At 41.3% G+C, this 12,039-nt stretch overlaps 1 protein-coding gene across 6 annotated transcripts in view; it reads left to right on the forward strand.

The window, feature by feature from the left end:
• The first annotated feature begins 4,907 nt into the window (after window positions 1-4,907).
• The window catches only part of LOC105476045 (zinc finger protein 706), a 29,065-nt gene continuing 21,933 nt past the window's right edge, over window positions 4,908-12,039 (forward strand). Inside the window, exons 1-3 of one of the 6 annotated variants that reach the window (XM_011731666.3) lie at window positions 4,908-5,296; window positions 9,691-9,827; window positions 11,359-11,466. In XM_011731666.3, the coding sequence (XP_011729968.1) occupies window positions 9,693-9,827; window positions 11,359-11,454 (231 nt within the window). In that variant the 5' untranslated portion in view covers window positions 4,908-5,296; window positions 9,691-9,692 and the 3' untranslated portion in view covers window positions 11,455-11,466. Of the gene's footprint in view, window positions 5,297-5,405; window positions 5,425-5,476; window positions 5,722-5,823; window positions 5,881-6,488; window positions 6,508-9,690; window positions 9,828-11,358; window positions 11,467-12,039 lie in introns of those variants that run through there. The other 5 variants (XR_011606846.1, XM_071067934.1, XM_011731665.2 and 2 more) reach the window with 5 other exon arrangements.

Consider the following 12,039-nt stretch of genomic DNA (forward strand, 5'->3'; position numbering starts at 1 on the left):
TGCCAAGGGTGCTAACAATACCTGCACTTATTATAATACCTGGACTTAATCATCCACCTTTCTGAAGTACAGAGGCTGTGAAGTCATACGTATTGCCTAGAAACAAAAATGGTTAGAAGATTATTAGAAATAAAATATCATTTTGTTTAATTTAGTTTGTGTTATCACAGTAAAAATGCACACAGTTTAAAAATTCAACTAGTCCTATAGCACTAGTTATGAAAAACAGAGTTTGCTACCTGCCAAATTCCCTCTTCTCAGCAACAGCTACTTAAAATTACTTTTAGTTAAGTCTTTTGATATTTATCTACATACTTCTAAATAACATTCTTATACTACTATTTCTTGAAATTTTCCCCAGTCTTAGGCATTTACCTACGGACTTTCCACTGTGGCAGAGAGAATTTAGCTCTCTTTCACTTCACCAACCCCCACTACTTGTCCCTACCACACATACAAACCTCTCATTTCCCTATCCTCCCAATAAAGTTATATTGGCATTTAGAACTGTGGTTTGATTCATATTTATATCATTATGTAAATGCTAGTCACTGCTCAGCCATGTAATACACTATCATTAACTTGTATTTCTTTCACAATGTTTAATCTTCCCAGTAGCTGTTGTTTTGCTTATTCTTTGCTTTTCTAAATGTCCTTATTACAAATTAGATCCAAGTTATAAAAGCTCTCCATAAATTCATACTCATGAAGTATTCTATAAATTTCATTTACTTGAAATTTCTTCAGCAAAAACTATACTGGCTGGTCTTTAGGCTTCTCTAGGTTGCCTAGAGAAGTATAATACTATCTCATATTTTGATTTGCATTTCTTTGATGACTAAGAATGGTGAGCATTTTTTCATGTGCTTATTAGCCATTTGGATATCTTGTTTGGAGAAGTATCTAATCAGATCTGTCACCCATTTTTTAATTGGGTATTTCCTTTCTTAGTATGAAGTTGTAAGCATTCTTTACATATTCTAGATAAAAGTCATTTATCAGATATATAATTTGCAAATATATTCTCCTATCCTGTAGGTGGTCTTTTTTTTTAATGGCATCTTTTGAAGCACAAAGTATCTTAATTTTGATGAAGTTCAATTTATCTTTCTTTTTTTTTCTTTTGTCACTAATGTTTTTGGTGTCATACCTTAAAAAGGCCTTTTTGGCCTGGTGCAGTGGCTCATGCCTGTAATCCCAGCACTTTGGGAAGCTGAGACAAGTGGATCACCTGAGGTGAATCATGAGGTCAAGAGATCGAGACCATCCTGGCTAACATGATGAAACACCATCTCTACTAAAAATACAAAAATTAGCTGGGCATGGTGGCATGTGCCTGTAGTCCCAGCTACTTGGGAGGCTGAGGCAGGAGAATCTCTTGAACCCGGGAGGTGGAGGTTGTAGTGAGTCAAGATTGTGCCACTGCACTCCAGCCTGGTGAAAGAGCAAGGCTCTATCTCAAAAAAAAAAAAAGAAGGCTTTTTTAACCCATGGTCATGCATATTTACTCCTATATTTTCTCCTAGGATTTTTATGTTTCAGCACTTACATTTAGGTCTTTGATCCATTTTGAGTTAATTTTTGTATATGGTATGAGGATAGGATTCAACTTTATTCTTTTACATGTGGATATCTAGCTATCCCAGTACTATTTGCTGAAAAGACTACACCTTACCCCATTGAATTTGTTTGGTGCCTGTGTTGAAAATCAATTGACTATACATATGAAGGTTTATTTTCAGACTCTCAATCCTATCCCATTGATTTATATGTCTAATCTATTTCCAGTACCACACTGTTTTAATTACTGTAGCTTTGTAATAAGTTTTTAAATTGGGAAATGTGAATCATCCAATTTTGTTCTTTTTTCAATGTTGTTTTGGTTATTCTGGGCTCCTTGAATTTCCATATAAATTTTAGAATAAGCTTATGTAAAGATACCAGATGGGATTCTGATAGGGGTTGCACCAAAATCTGTGGATCAACTTGGGAATTACTGCCATCTTTACAAAGTCTTTTGATCCATGAACATAAGATACCTTTCCATTTATTTAGGCCTTCTTTAATTTCTTTCAACAATGTTATTTAGAGTTTAGAATACAAGTTTTGCACTTCTCTTGGTAAGTTTATTCCTAAGTATTTTATTCTTTTTGGTGCTATTCTAGTAAATCACATTTTTTTTAAGTCTATTTTTAAAGTCTCTGAAATCAAGATGTATCTTAGAATCAAGGATGTCAGCATTTTGTCATAATTCAGTTGGTGGTATTTTTTAATCTTATGGACATAAATGTGACTTACAATTAATGGCTCCTTAGACTCAATACAATATGGTATTAAATGTGAATGTCTACAAGACATCAGAGGGGAGATGAGTAGTAGGCATTTGGATATGTCAATTTGGAGATAGAAATGTGGGGGTCACCTGAAGCTTGCTATTTAAAGCCACAACAGTGAATGAGATTCCTTTGGGGAAAGAATATAAAGAAGACAAGATGATCCAGGTTGCACGTGTGAGAAATCTCAACAAGCAGAAGTGAATGGAAGAGAAAGAGCGAGTAAAAAATAAATAAACAAAAATAAATCCATTTCTGTTGTAAGTTTATTGTTGTCATTATTGCTGTTGCTATTATTTGCCACTACACATTTGTCAGAATAATCTGTTTATTGGGAAAATAATATGTTGATTAATCAACCAATTCTTTCATCCCTCCAAACCCTACATGAATACAAATAAACAAATAAGCTTTTGAGGTCTTTAGAGAAGCATTTTAATCTGATTGTGATTTTGGATAGAAAACAGGTACATGTTTATTGCATCTTAACCTTGGGTAATTGTCTAAAGGCAGAAGAAGAAAAACAGGAGAGTTACTGTAGCATTCACAATCAAAGCCAGAAATGTGTATAAAAATGCTTCTAAGGAGTTCATATCACATTTGCTGTCACATTTCTATAACATAAGTAGGACACCAGCTGGTAGTAATGCTAATTCATCCGCCTTTCATTTACTGTGTGTCACTTCACAGATGTTGAATCTTATCCATTCCTTGTTTTTTTTTGTTTTTTTCATTTTTTTCTTTGTATTTCAAATTCCCTAACCATCACATAAAGTTACCAATATGCCATATCTTCTAGGCGGTAGTTCTCAATCAGGGGAGACTTTGACCCCGAGAACATTTGACAATGTCTGGAGACATTTTTAGTTGTCACAACCGGAGGTGAGGTGCTACTCGGATAAGCGGGTAGGAGACAGGGATGTTGCTAAACATCCTACAATCCCCAGGACAGAGTCCCATAATAAAGAATCATCCAGCCCAAATTTCAACGGTGCTGAGATTAAGAAACACTACCTATGAGGATAAGTTACATGGTAAGTACATGAACTTTCTGGGGGCAAATTCAATAGCTTTCACCAAATTCTCAAAGGAGTTATGACTCAAAAACTTAAGAAACACTGGCTTGAATACATATTTCATCTAGGCCATGGTAAAGAGTGACATATTAACCTACTTCACAATAGGAGTCACCTCTTTAGTTAAGAAGACATATCTCTGCCACACAAATTTCACTGTCCCTTTCCACTGTCTACTGTCACTCATGGCTAGACAAACACAGATCTTTGAAGTTCCCATTTCCAGGGCCAACAAGTACCTCATCCTTCTGTCAACCAGATTAATACAACCATTACGGTTATAGTGACTATTAGTGACTAAGCCAGAGCTTCATGATATGTCAATTTAAAAGCTGCTCTCTTCAGATACACTCGGTTCATTTGATCAGTATCCATTTACTCAAAGTCTACTGTTTAACATACTGCGTATTCGGTGATGAAAATAATCTTACAATCTAGGACTAGAGAGTAATTTAAAACTGTAAGAAGGAAGGAAGACCATAAAAAGTGAAGGTGAGAGAAGCTGAAATGAGGACGAAGAGGGAGAACTGAACACCCAGATAACTGCATGCCATGTTTCATTTCATATTTTTCTCCACTCAAACGCAATAGGCAGCTAACTCCTTCCTGGCTAGTTTAAACAATTCTGTGATATCTGTAGCCCAGTCCAAGTCATTTGGGATATATTAATATTCAACTAACATTTCCTGGCACTGACAGGCAAACTTGGGAAACAGCACTACAGGCAAGGTGAGAACAGCCAATGCAAACGCTTTTTTTTTTTGTCACTAGTAGTTCTAATTAGAAACTAATGTGGCAGGGGGCGGGGTTAAGTATGCAGAATAAGGCTGATGTCTAAAGTACTGTTTCCAGATAATCAGCAAATTTAATCATGGTTATAATCGTCATTGCTGTAGTCAGATATTGACAGTTTGCTGCCATTGCCTGTAAATGCAGAGACAGAGCGCGCCCAAAGAACTTTAACCATTCCCCAAAGTATTAGCAACTCAGTACTGTACATTGTTAGCAGTCAAACTAAACCCCTCAGAGAAGCCTAGCCAGCAATTTTTCTTTTTCTTTTTTTTTTTTAGGCAGGGTCTCTCACTCAGTCGCCCAGGATGGAGTGCAGTGACGCGATCTCGGCTTACTGCAACCTCCACTTCCTGGGCTCAAGCGATTCTCCCACCTTAGCCTCCCGAGTAGCTGGGACTACAGGCGCTGGCCACCATGCTCCGTTAATTTTTTATTTTATTTTATTTTTGTTGAGACGTGGGTCTCGCTATGTTACTCAGGCTGGTCTGGAACTCCTGGGCTTAAGTGATTCTCCTACTTTGGACTCCCAAAGCGCTGGGATTACAGGCGTGAGCCACCGCGCCCAGCGTAGCCAGCAATTTTTAATGGGGCTCAGGCTTGAATCTTGAACTCACTAAAACCCCCCAGCTTTGAAAAACACCCGGGGTTTCCATGGGAGTGAGGTAAACGGCGGCTGGTGAAAGAACAAAGGCTGTGCGTCCGCGTTCAGAGCCGCTGGGCCGCCGGGCTCGCTGGGGGCCGGGGCCGCGGTGTCCTGGGTGGCGGGGCTCCCGGAATGTGACTCAGCCACCGCGGCCCCGCGATCCTCTCCCGAGCCACCGCCTCAGCCGGTGCCGAGGAGGGCGACGCCGAGACCGGCGCGTCAGCCAGGGAGGAGCTGGAAAAGGGGCGCAGGGCCTGAGGCCCGGCCGCCGCCCGAGTGGATGAGCGAGCGAGCGAGCGAGCGAGCGAGCGAGCGACTTGTGAAACACGCCGCGGCCCGGTCACCAGCCAGGACCGGGATCACGTGACTCCCAGGGCTGGGTGAAGAAGCCGCCGGGACAGAGCGCGCCGGAGGGGAAGAGCGCCTGGGGACAGAGGGCGACGTCCCCTGAAGTTAGTGTCCACCAGGGCCCGCCCCTCGCCCTTATGTAATAGGGGCGCGCTGCCATTGGCCCGCGCGACCGGCCAGGGCGCAGGCGTGCGAGAGGGGTGGGGGGCCAGGAGGAGGCCGCCGCAGGAAGGCAAGTGGGCGGGGCTGCGAGGAGCAGGCGGGGCGGGGGCGCCGGGGAGAGCGGCACGGCGTGCGCGGGCACGAGGCGTAGTGGCCTCCCCTAAGGCTGAGGCGGCGGCGGGCGCGCGGCGGTGGCGAGCGTGCGAGGCGCGGGCTGTTGTGCTCCCGGCTCTCCTGTTTCCCCTCCTGAGCGGGTGGAGGAGGCCCAGGCGGTGCTGGGCGCGCTCCCCCTTCCTGTCCCTCCGGCATCCTCTCCCGGCCCTCTCGCGCTGTGCGGTCTCTCCGACGCAAGACTGTCCCGGCCCGGGTGAGCGGCAGCGGGGGCGGTGCTGACGCCGCGGGACGCCCGGGAAACGGGGCGGGGGCCGGCCAGCGGGGGGCGGTGGGGACCGTGGGACTTGCCGCGAGTCGCGAGGGGTCGCGGGGGGCGGCGGGGCCCGGCCCGGCGCGGACCGCGGGAAGGAGGGTGAGTTCGGGCGCCTGCCAGGCCCTGCAGGTGGTCGGGTAGCAGGCCAGCCGCGGAAGCGGAGCGGTAACCTTATCCCCGGCGACAGCCGCCGGTCGGCTGCCGGAGTGTGGCGCTCCCGGTGGCCGCAGGGGCCGGGGTTCGGGCAGTCTCGGCCTCCGGGAGGCGCGTCTCGTACCAGGGTCCGTGAGAACTGGCTAGATGGGGGCTGCGTGGCCTTTGGTGGCAGGGAGGAGGAAGGGGTCTCCAGGGTGGGAGAGGCGGGTTTGGGGAGGAAGGTGCGCCAGGCTGCAGCTGGGGTCGGAGAAGTGTTGGGTGGAGACCTCACTCTGGGTGCATTCCTCCTCTCCTCTCCCCAAAACGATGGTGTTAAAAGCTAGGGTCAGGATGTGGAGCGCTGCCTGGGCCTCTTCCTTTCAGATGGTTATGGAGAATGAGCCTACTTCCTGGACCCAAAATCCTTTTCTTCTGTTACTCATTTGTGTTGGTTTTAAAAGGAGCTTTGGGGCAGTGCTTACTTGTTGCCTCCTACGAGAGCGCCTCATTTTAGAACTCGTTTCTTCTACTACTTCCATCTTTGCAGCCCCCTCGGAAAACCACACTGAGAGTTGCATTAAAAACCAACATGTAGGTATTTGTAAATGACTTTTTCCCTCCAGTTTGTCCCATTTAATTCAAGGAGCGGTTATAGCTGCCTACGATTTTGTAGAAAATTCTGTTGGCTTGAGAGCAAGTCCTAAGTTGAGCTGTCCAAAAGCAGGTGGTTGGTTCGTTTGAATTTCTGCTTTCAGAAAGGAAATCGATGCGGCGTGTTGTCAGAAGTTAGGGGCCTACCTCATGCATTTAGTCTATTTGATTCCATTTCCTTTACCTGGTTTTATTTATTAAGTCTCTTCGGGCTTTTTGGTTGCTGTTTGGTGACAATGGAAAATGGGTTAAATCTATTGTGTAATGTTGTATTTTAGGGAAAATCCTAAGTGCAAAAGTTAAAAATAATTTTGCGTATCTAATGACATTGCTTTGTACGAGTCACTACATGGAAATATCAAAATAGATAGTAACTTCTAGAAAGCAGAGAAACTTCTGAAATTAGTGGCTTACCATTTTTGAAGTTTTTTTTCAACGTAAAACAAGGTTTCCCACAAAATCAGTGTATTAACATACAGAAAATACATTGTGTCGAAGAGTTAAGATGTGTGAGAGGACTGACTATTTTGTTACAAGGTCCTGATAGTAAGACATTGAGACAAAAAATCTTACAAAACATTGGTATACATAAAGGTTGATCACGTGACTACTGTCGTCCAAATAATACATAAGTATCCAAACCTGTTTCCGTGGGAATAGGTTTGTAAGCTTGCGGTAACATCGGACTTAAATACATTTTTTAAAAAAATGTGCCTTTTAGCTTAGAATTAATAAGAATTTGTTTTTGTTTTTTTTTATCTAAAGCAAAAATGGAAGCTTAGTCTTCAAGGACTGATAACAGCTGGTAATATTTACCATTGTTTGATGGGAATGGGGTTCTCATATTAGACTGGCATGCTAAACATTTTCAGTTACAAAAATGTATTAGCTCGTATGCTAGCTTAGTATAAAAAACCCATATTTCGTCAGTTGAAATACTCAGCTGACTATCCTGAAAAACATTGACCCTCTTTTATATTTTATCTGACTTTCAGTTCATTTTTTTTAATGCTAGTGGGAACTTCTCCAATCAGTGTATTTTTTTAGTTTCCTTTTTTGGGGAACAGGAGGAGCTCAGTAATTTTTATGAAATGCTTTGACCTCATATCCATTAACTAATTACGGTCCTAGTCAGAAGAAGCTAGCATCATCCTTCTCTGGTGAAGGTGATACAAATCCATTGTATGTTCCTGTCCTGCAATGATTTACATTCAGTTACAGTGCTAGTCAAAACTATATATATATATATATATGAATTCTACTTAGGATCCAATTTTGATATATTTAAAAAGCAATTGAGACTCATGATAGACTCTTTATGAACAGGTTTAACTTGTGTGATCGAATAAAAGCCCTTAATTTAAATGGAAAAGTAAAAGTAACTTTTTTCAGTGACTTCATTTTTTTTTTTTTAATCCATTTGGGTTCACGTCAGATCATTGGTACAAAAAGTGGTGTCTTTCAGCTTTGTAAAAGAACCCTCTTAACCAAGTTCATTCCCTCAACTGGGAACTGACGTCTAGAGAGCAAAGAAACTTCTGGGATTAGTGGCTGGCTGATAATCTCATTTTATAATTTGTGCAGCAATCCAGCAAGACCAACTTTTTAAAAAAATTAATAACAGTAGTTTTATGAAAACTAAGTAAGAGAACAGTTTCCACCTATTTCTGAGGTCTCCTTTAGAAGGATTAACGGACAGCTTTTATTTCTCTTAAAGTTATAAAAATCACAATCACAAGTCACAATGAATACTTTGCAGAGTGATCAAGTAAAATGATGGCGGGGGCTAAACTTTTTTCGTAAACTTTTGAAGATTACAGACAGTAAAGTGCATAAATGTTAAGTGTACAGTTCAATGAATTTTTATTAGTAAGCACACTTGATTCAAGAACATTTTCAGAACCCCGTAAGTCCCCTTCATATCCTGTCTTCCCAGTCATTACCCATAACTTCCAAGGTGACCCCTTTCACTGTAGATTAGCTTTGCCTGTTTTGATCTTTAAATAATGTATATTCCCTACAACTGGCTTCTTTCCTTTAACATTGAGATACAACCAGTTTGTTTTTGTTTGTTTATTTTTGAGACCAGAGTCTCCCTCTGTCGCCCAGGCTGGAGTGCAGTGGTGCCATCATGCCTCACTGCAACCTCCACCTCCCAGATTCAAACAGTTCTCCGGAGACCTCAGCCTCCCAAGTAGCTGGAATTACAGGCGCTCACCACCATACCTGGCTTATTTATTTATTTATTTATTTATTTATTTATTTTATTTTTTGTATTTTTAGTAGAGATGGGGTTTTACCATCTTGGCCAGGCTGATCTTGAACTCCTGACCTCACGATCTAACCACCTTGGCCTTCCAAAGTGCGGGGATTACAGGTGTGAGCCACCACATCTAGCCACAATTTTTTTTTTCCTTTTTGAGACAGAGTCGCGCTCTGTAGCCCAGGCTGGAGTGCAGTGGCGCGATCTCGGCTCACTGCAAGCTCCACTTCCCGGGTTCACGCCATTCTCCTGCCTCAGCCTCCCGAGTAGCTGGGACTACAGGCGCCCACTACCGCGCCCGGCTAATTTTTTTTTGAAGTTTTCGTAGAGATGGGGTTTCACCGTGTTAGCCAAGATGGTCTCGATCTCCTAACCTCGTGATCCGCCCGCCTCAACCTCCGAAAGTGCTGGGATTACAGGCGTGAGCCACCGCCCCCAGCTGGCCACAATTTTTTAAATGCTGGGTAGTATTCCGTTGTATAAATACTATAAAAATATGTATACAAGTTGTGCATCCATATTACTGTTGATGGGCATTCAGATTTTTTCCAGTTTTGGAATGGGCACTCAGAACATTTTGTACATGTCTTGGTGTACATAACATTTGCATTTCTGTTGAGTACATACCAAGAGTGGAATTGCTGGCTCATAGAATAAACAACTACCAACTAGTTTTCCACAGGGTTCTGCCAGTTGATACTTTTGTAGCATTTGTATGTGGGAATTTTAATACCTATACATTTTTATTTGCCAGATGTTTCTATAAAACTTAAGGCTTTAGTTCTAAGAATGTTCTTATGCTTAGATTACTCTGTATTAGAGTAAATAAGCCACTCTAATGCTTCACCTTCTGTTTTTAGATATGGCTCGTGGACAGCAGAAAATTCAGTCTCAGCAGAAAAATGCCAAAAAGCAAGCTGGACAAAAGAAGAAACAAGGACATGACCAAAAGGCTGCTGCCAAAGCTGCCTTAATATATACCTGCACTGTCTGTAGGGTAAGGGGAATTGAATTGAAAGATACAGCTCTCCTGTGAGCAGTTCTTTCATTATAAATTGGTTTGTATAGATTAAAATTTTGAAATGACAAAAATAGATGCTTTACTTGAAATAGTAGGTTTGAGAGCTGATTATTTTAGGTATCTATCTTCATTCACCCTTTCAACAAACATTTTTTGAATGGCTCCTATGGCCAGGCAAAAATCTCTAGGTCCTGGGAAAAAGGAGTGAACAGAACAAAATCCCTTTCCTCATATAAAATAAAGATGTCTTCATAAGGGCATATAAAACACTTCACTAGCATATCATATAACTCTAAACCATGCTCTTAGAGCTATATAATATGCTAGTAAATATACCTCTGGCTATATAATTGGCTTTTTTCTTTTTCTTCACTAAATTTTATAATTAGGATGTCTGTAAAACCATATAGAGTATATTCATGTTGAGAGCTTTTCCTAGAATTAATGTGTTTTATTAGATTTGAAGAACAGTAATAATAACAACTACTTTTGAGTGCTTACCATATGCCAGACATAGAGCCAGGTGTTTTACATGTATTCACCTATTTAATCCACCTAACCCTGTAAGATAAAGTACTTTTATTGTTCTCATTTTACAGAAGAGTAAACTGACTCATGGAAATTAAACAATTTGTGTGGGGTCTCCCAGCTGGTTAGTAGAAGAGCTGGAATCTGAACTCAGGCAGTTCAGCTCCAAAGTCCACCCTCTGGACCACTACTGTACTGCTTCTCAAAGAAGTACTTCTGAAGCTCCAAATCAGAACCTCTTGCCTGTTTGTTTAAGCTCATTACCCTTGAAGTTAGTGAATGGCAGTACCAAAGGAAACCACAGTGGGGTTAGTCCACTACATATACACTCAAAATAATGAAATTGAGCAACTTCTGATAGTTTGGAAAGAGGCATGGTGCAAATTTTAATCAACTAATGATGAAGAAATGCCTTAATCTAAATGTGCTAGAGTAGTTCACACACTTAAAAACTCAAAACCACAGACTTCTATTTCATATTTTGTGTAATTGAATGGGTTAAGAATAAATAATTGAAGGTTCTTGCCAAGGGAAGTCAGTATAGTATAGTATCTGAGAGGTCACATACCTAGTACTAAGTTAAAATAAGGTCTTGGGCAAATTAAACTGGGTTTTAGTTTCCTTATCAGGTAAAATGAGGATGCTAGTAGGCGCTGAAGATTACTTTGAAGGTTCTGTAGTAATTAAGGTAACATGCTTAACATAATAAGGGTTCAGTAAATGTTACCTATTGTTTGCTGTTAATCAGATAAGCAGAATACATTCTATGTGACCTACCTTTCTTTATATGTGAAATGTGGGAATGTTAGGAATTTCTTTACCACAAAGTCCCTCTTCATATGCCAGCCACTAAGTTGTAGGAATTTAAAGGTATTTTTGTGATAATTGTCTATCCTGAGAAGGTTCAGGATTCTAAAAAGTAACACATTTTTATTTCATAAATAAAGTCTAGCTCTCTCTTGCACGATTTTTTTGTTAGACACAAATGCCAGACCCTAAGACCTTCAAGCAGCACTTTGAGAGCAAGCATCCTAAGACTCCACTTCCTCCAGAATTAGCTGATGTTCAGGCATAAGGTTGTTTACAGGTAACTCACCTCTTTTTCTATTGGTTTGTTAATATCAGGGTTGTATACAAGACCAAAACTGTCTTCTGTTATTGTGAAATTAATTTCTGCCTTCTGAGATTTTATTGCTTCCCCTTTTTAAGTTAATGTGTAACTTAGTCCCTTTTTTCTCAGACTGTTTCCTTTCATTGCCTTTGAAACATCCATATTTTTACTACTGTAGCCAAAAATGGGGAGATGAGTACATGCTAGCCATCTCTGATCCAAGAATGGAAGAAACGTATCAGTTTAAGGAAAATAGTGATTACAAAGATATTTGAGAGTTTCCCTCTCAAAAACAATGTACACCAATGTTCGTGAGCACCTCTTTACAATTAGTTTACTTATAGTACTTAGCAGAGGTTCTTCTTTTCCCCCCCCCCATCAACCTATCCCCTTAGCAGAGCTTCTGAGTATTAAAATATAGGGCAAAATGTAGATATGTGCTATATAAATTTGTTTATAAATTTGTTGGTTGAAAGTTACCACTTTACACATTACATTTGGTTGGATTTTTTCCCCCTAAATAGTGGAGTTGGTGGTGGGTGTGTTGTG

This window comes from Macaca nemestrina, chromosome 8, assembly GCF_043159975.1.
Source record: "Macaca nemestrina isolate mMacNem1 chromosome 8, mMacNem.hap1, whole genome shotgun sequence".
NCBI lineage: Eukaryota > Metazoa > Chordata > Mammalia > Primates > Cercopithecidae > Macaca > Macaca nemestrina.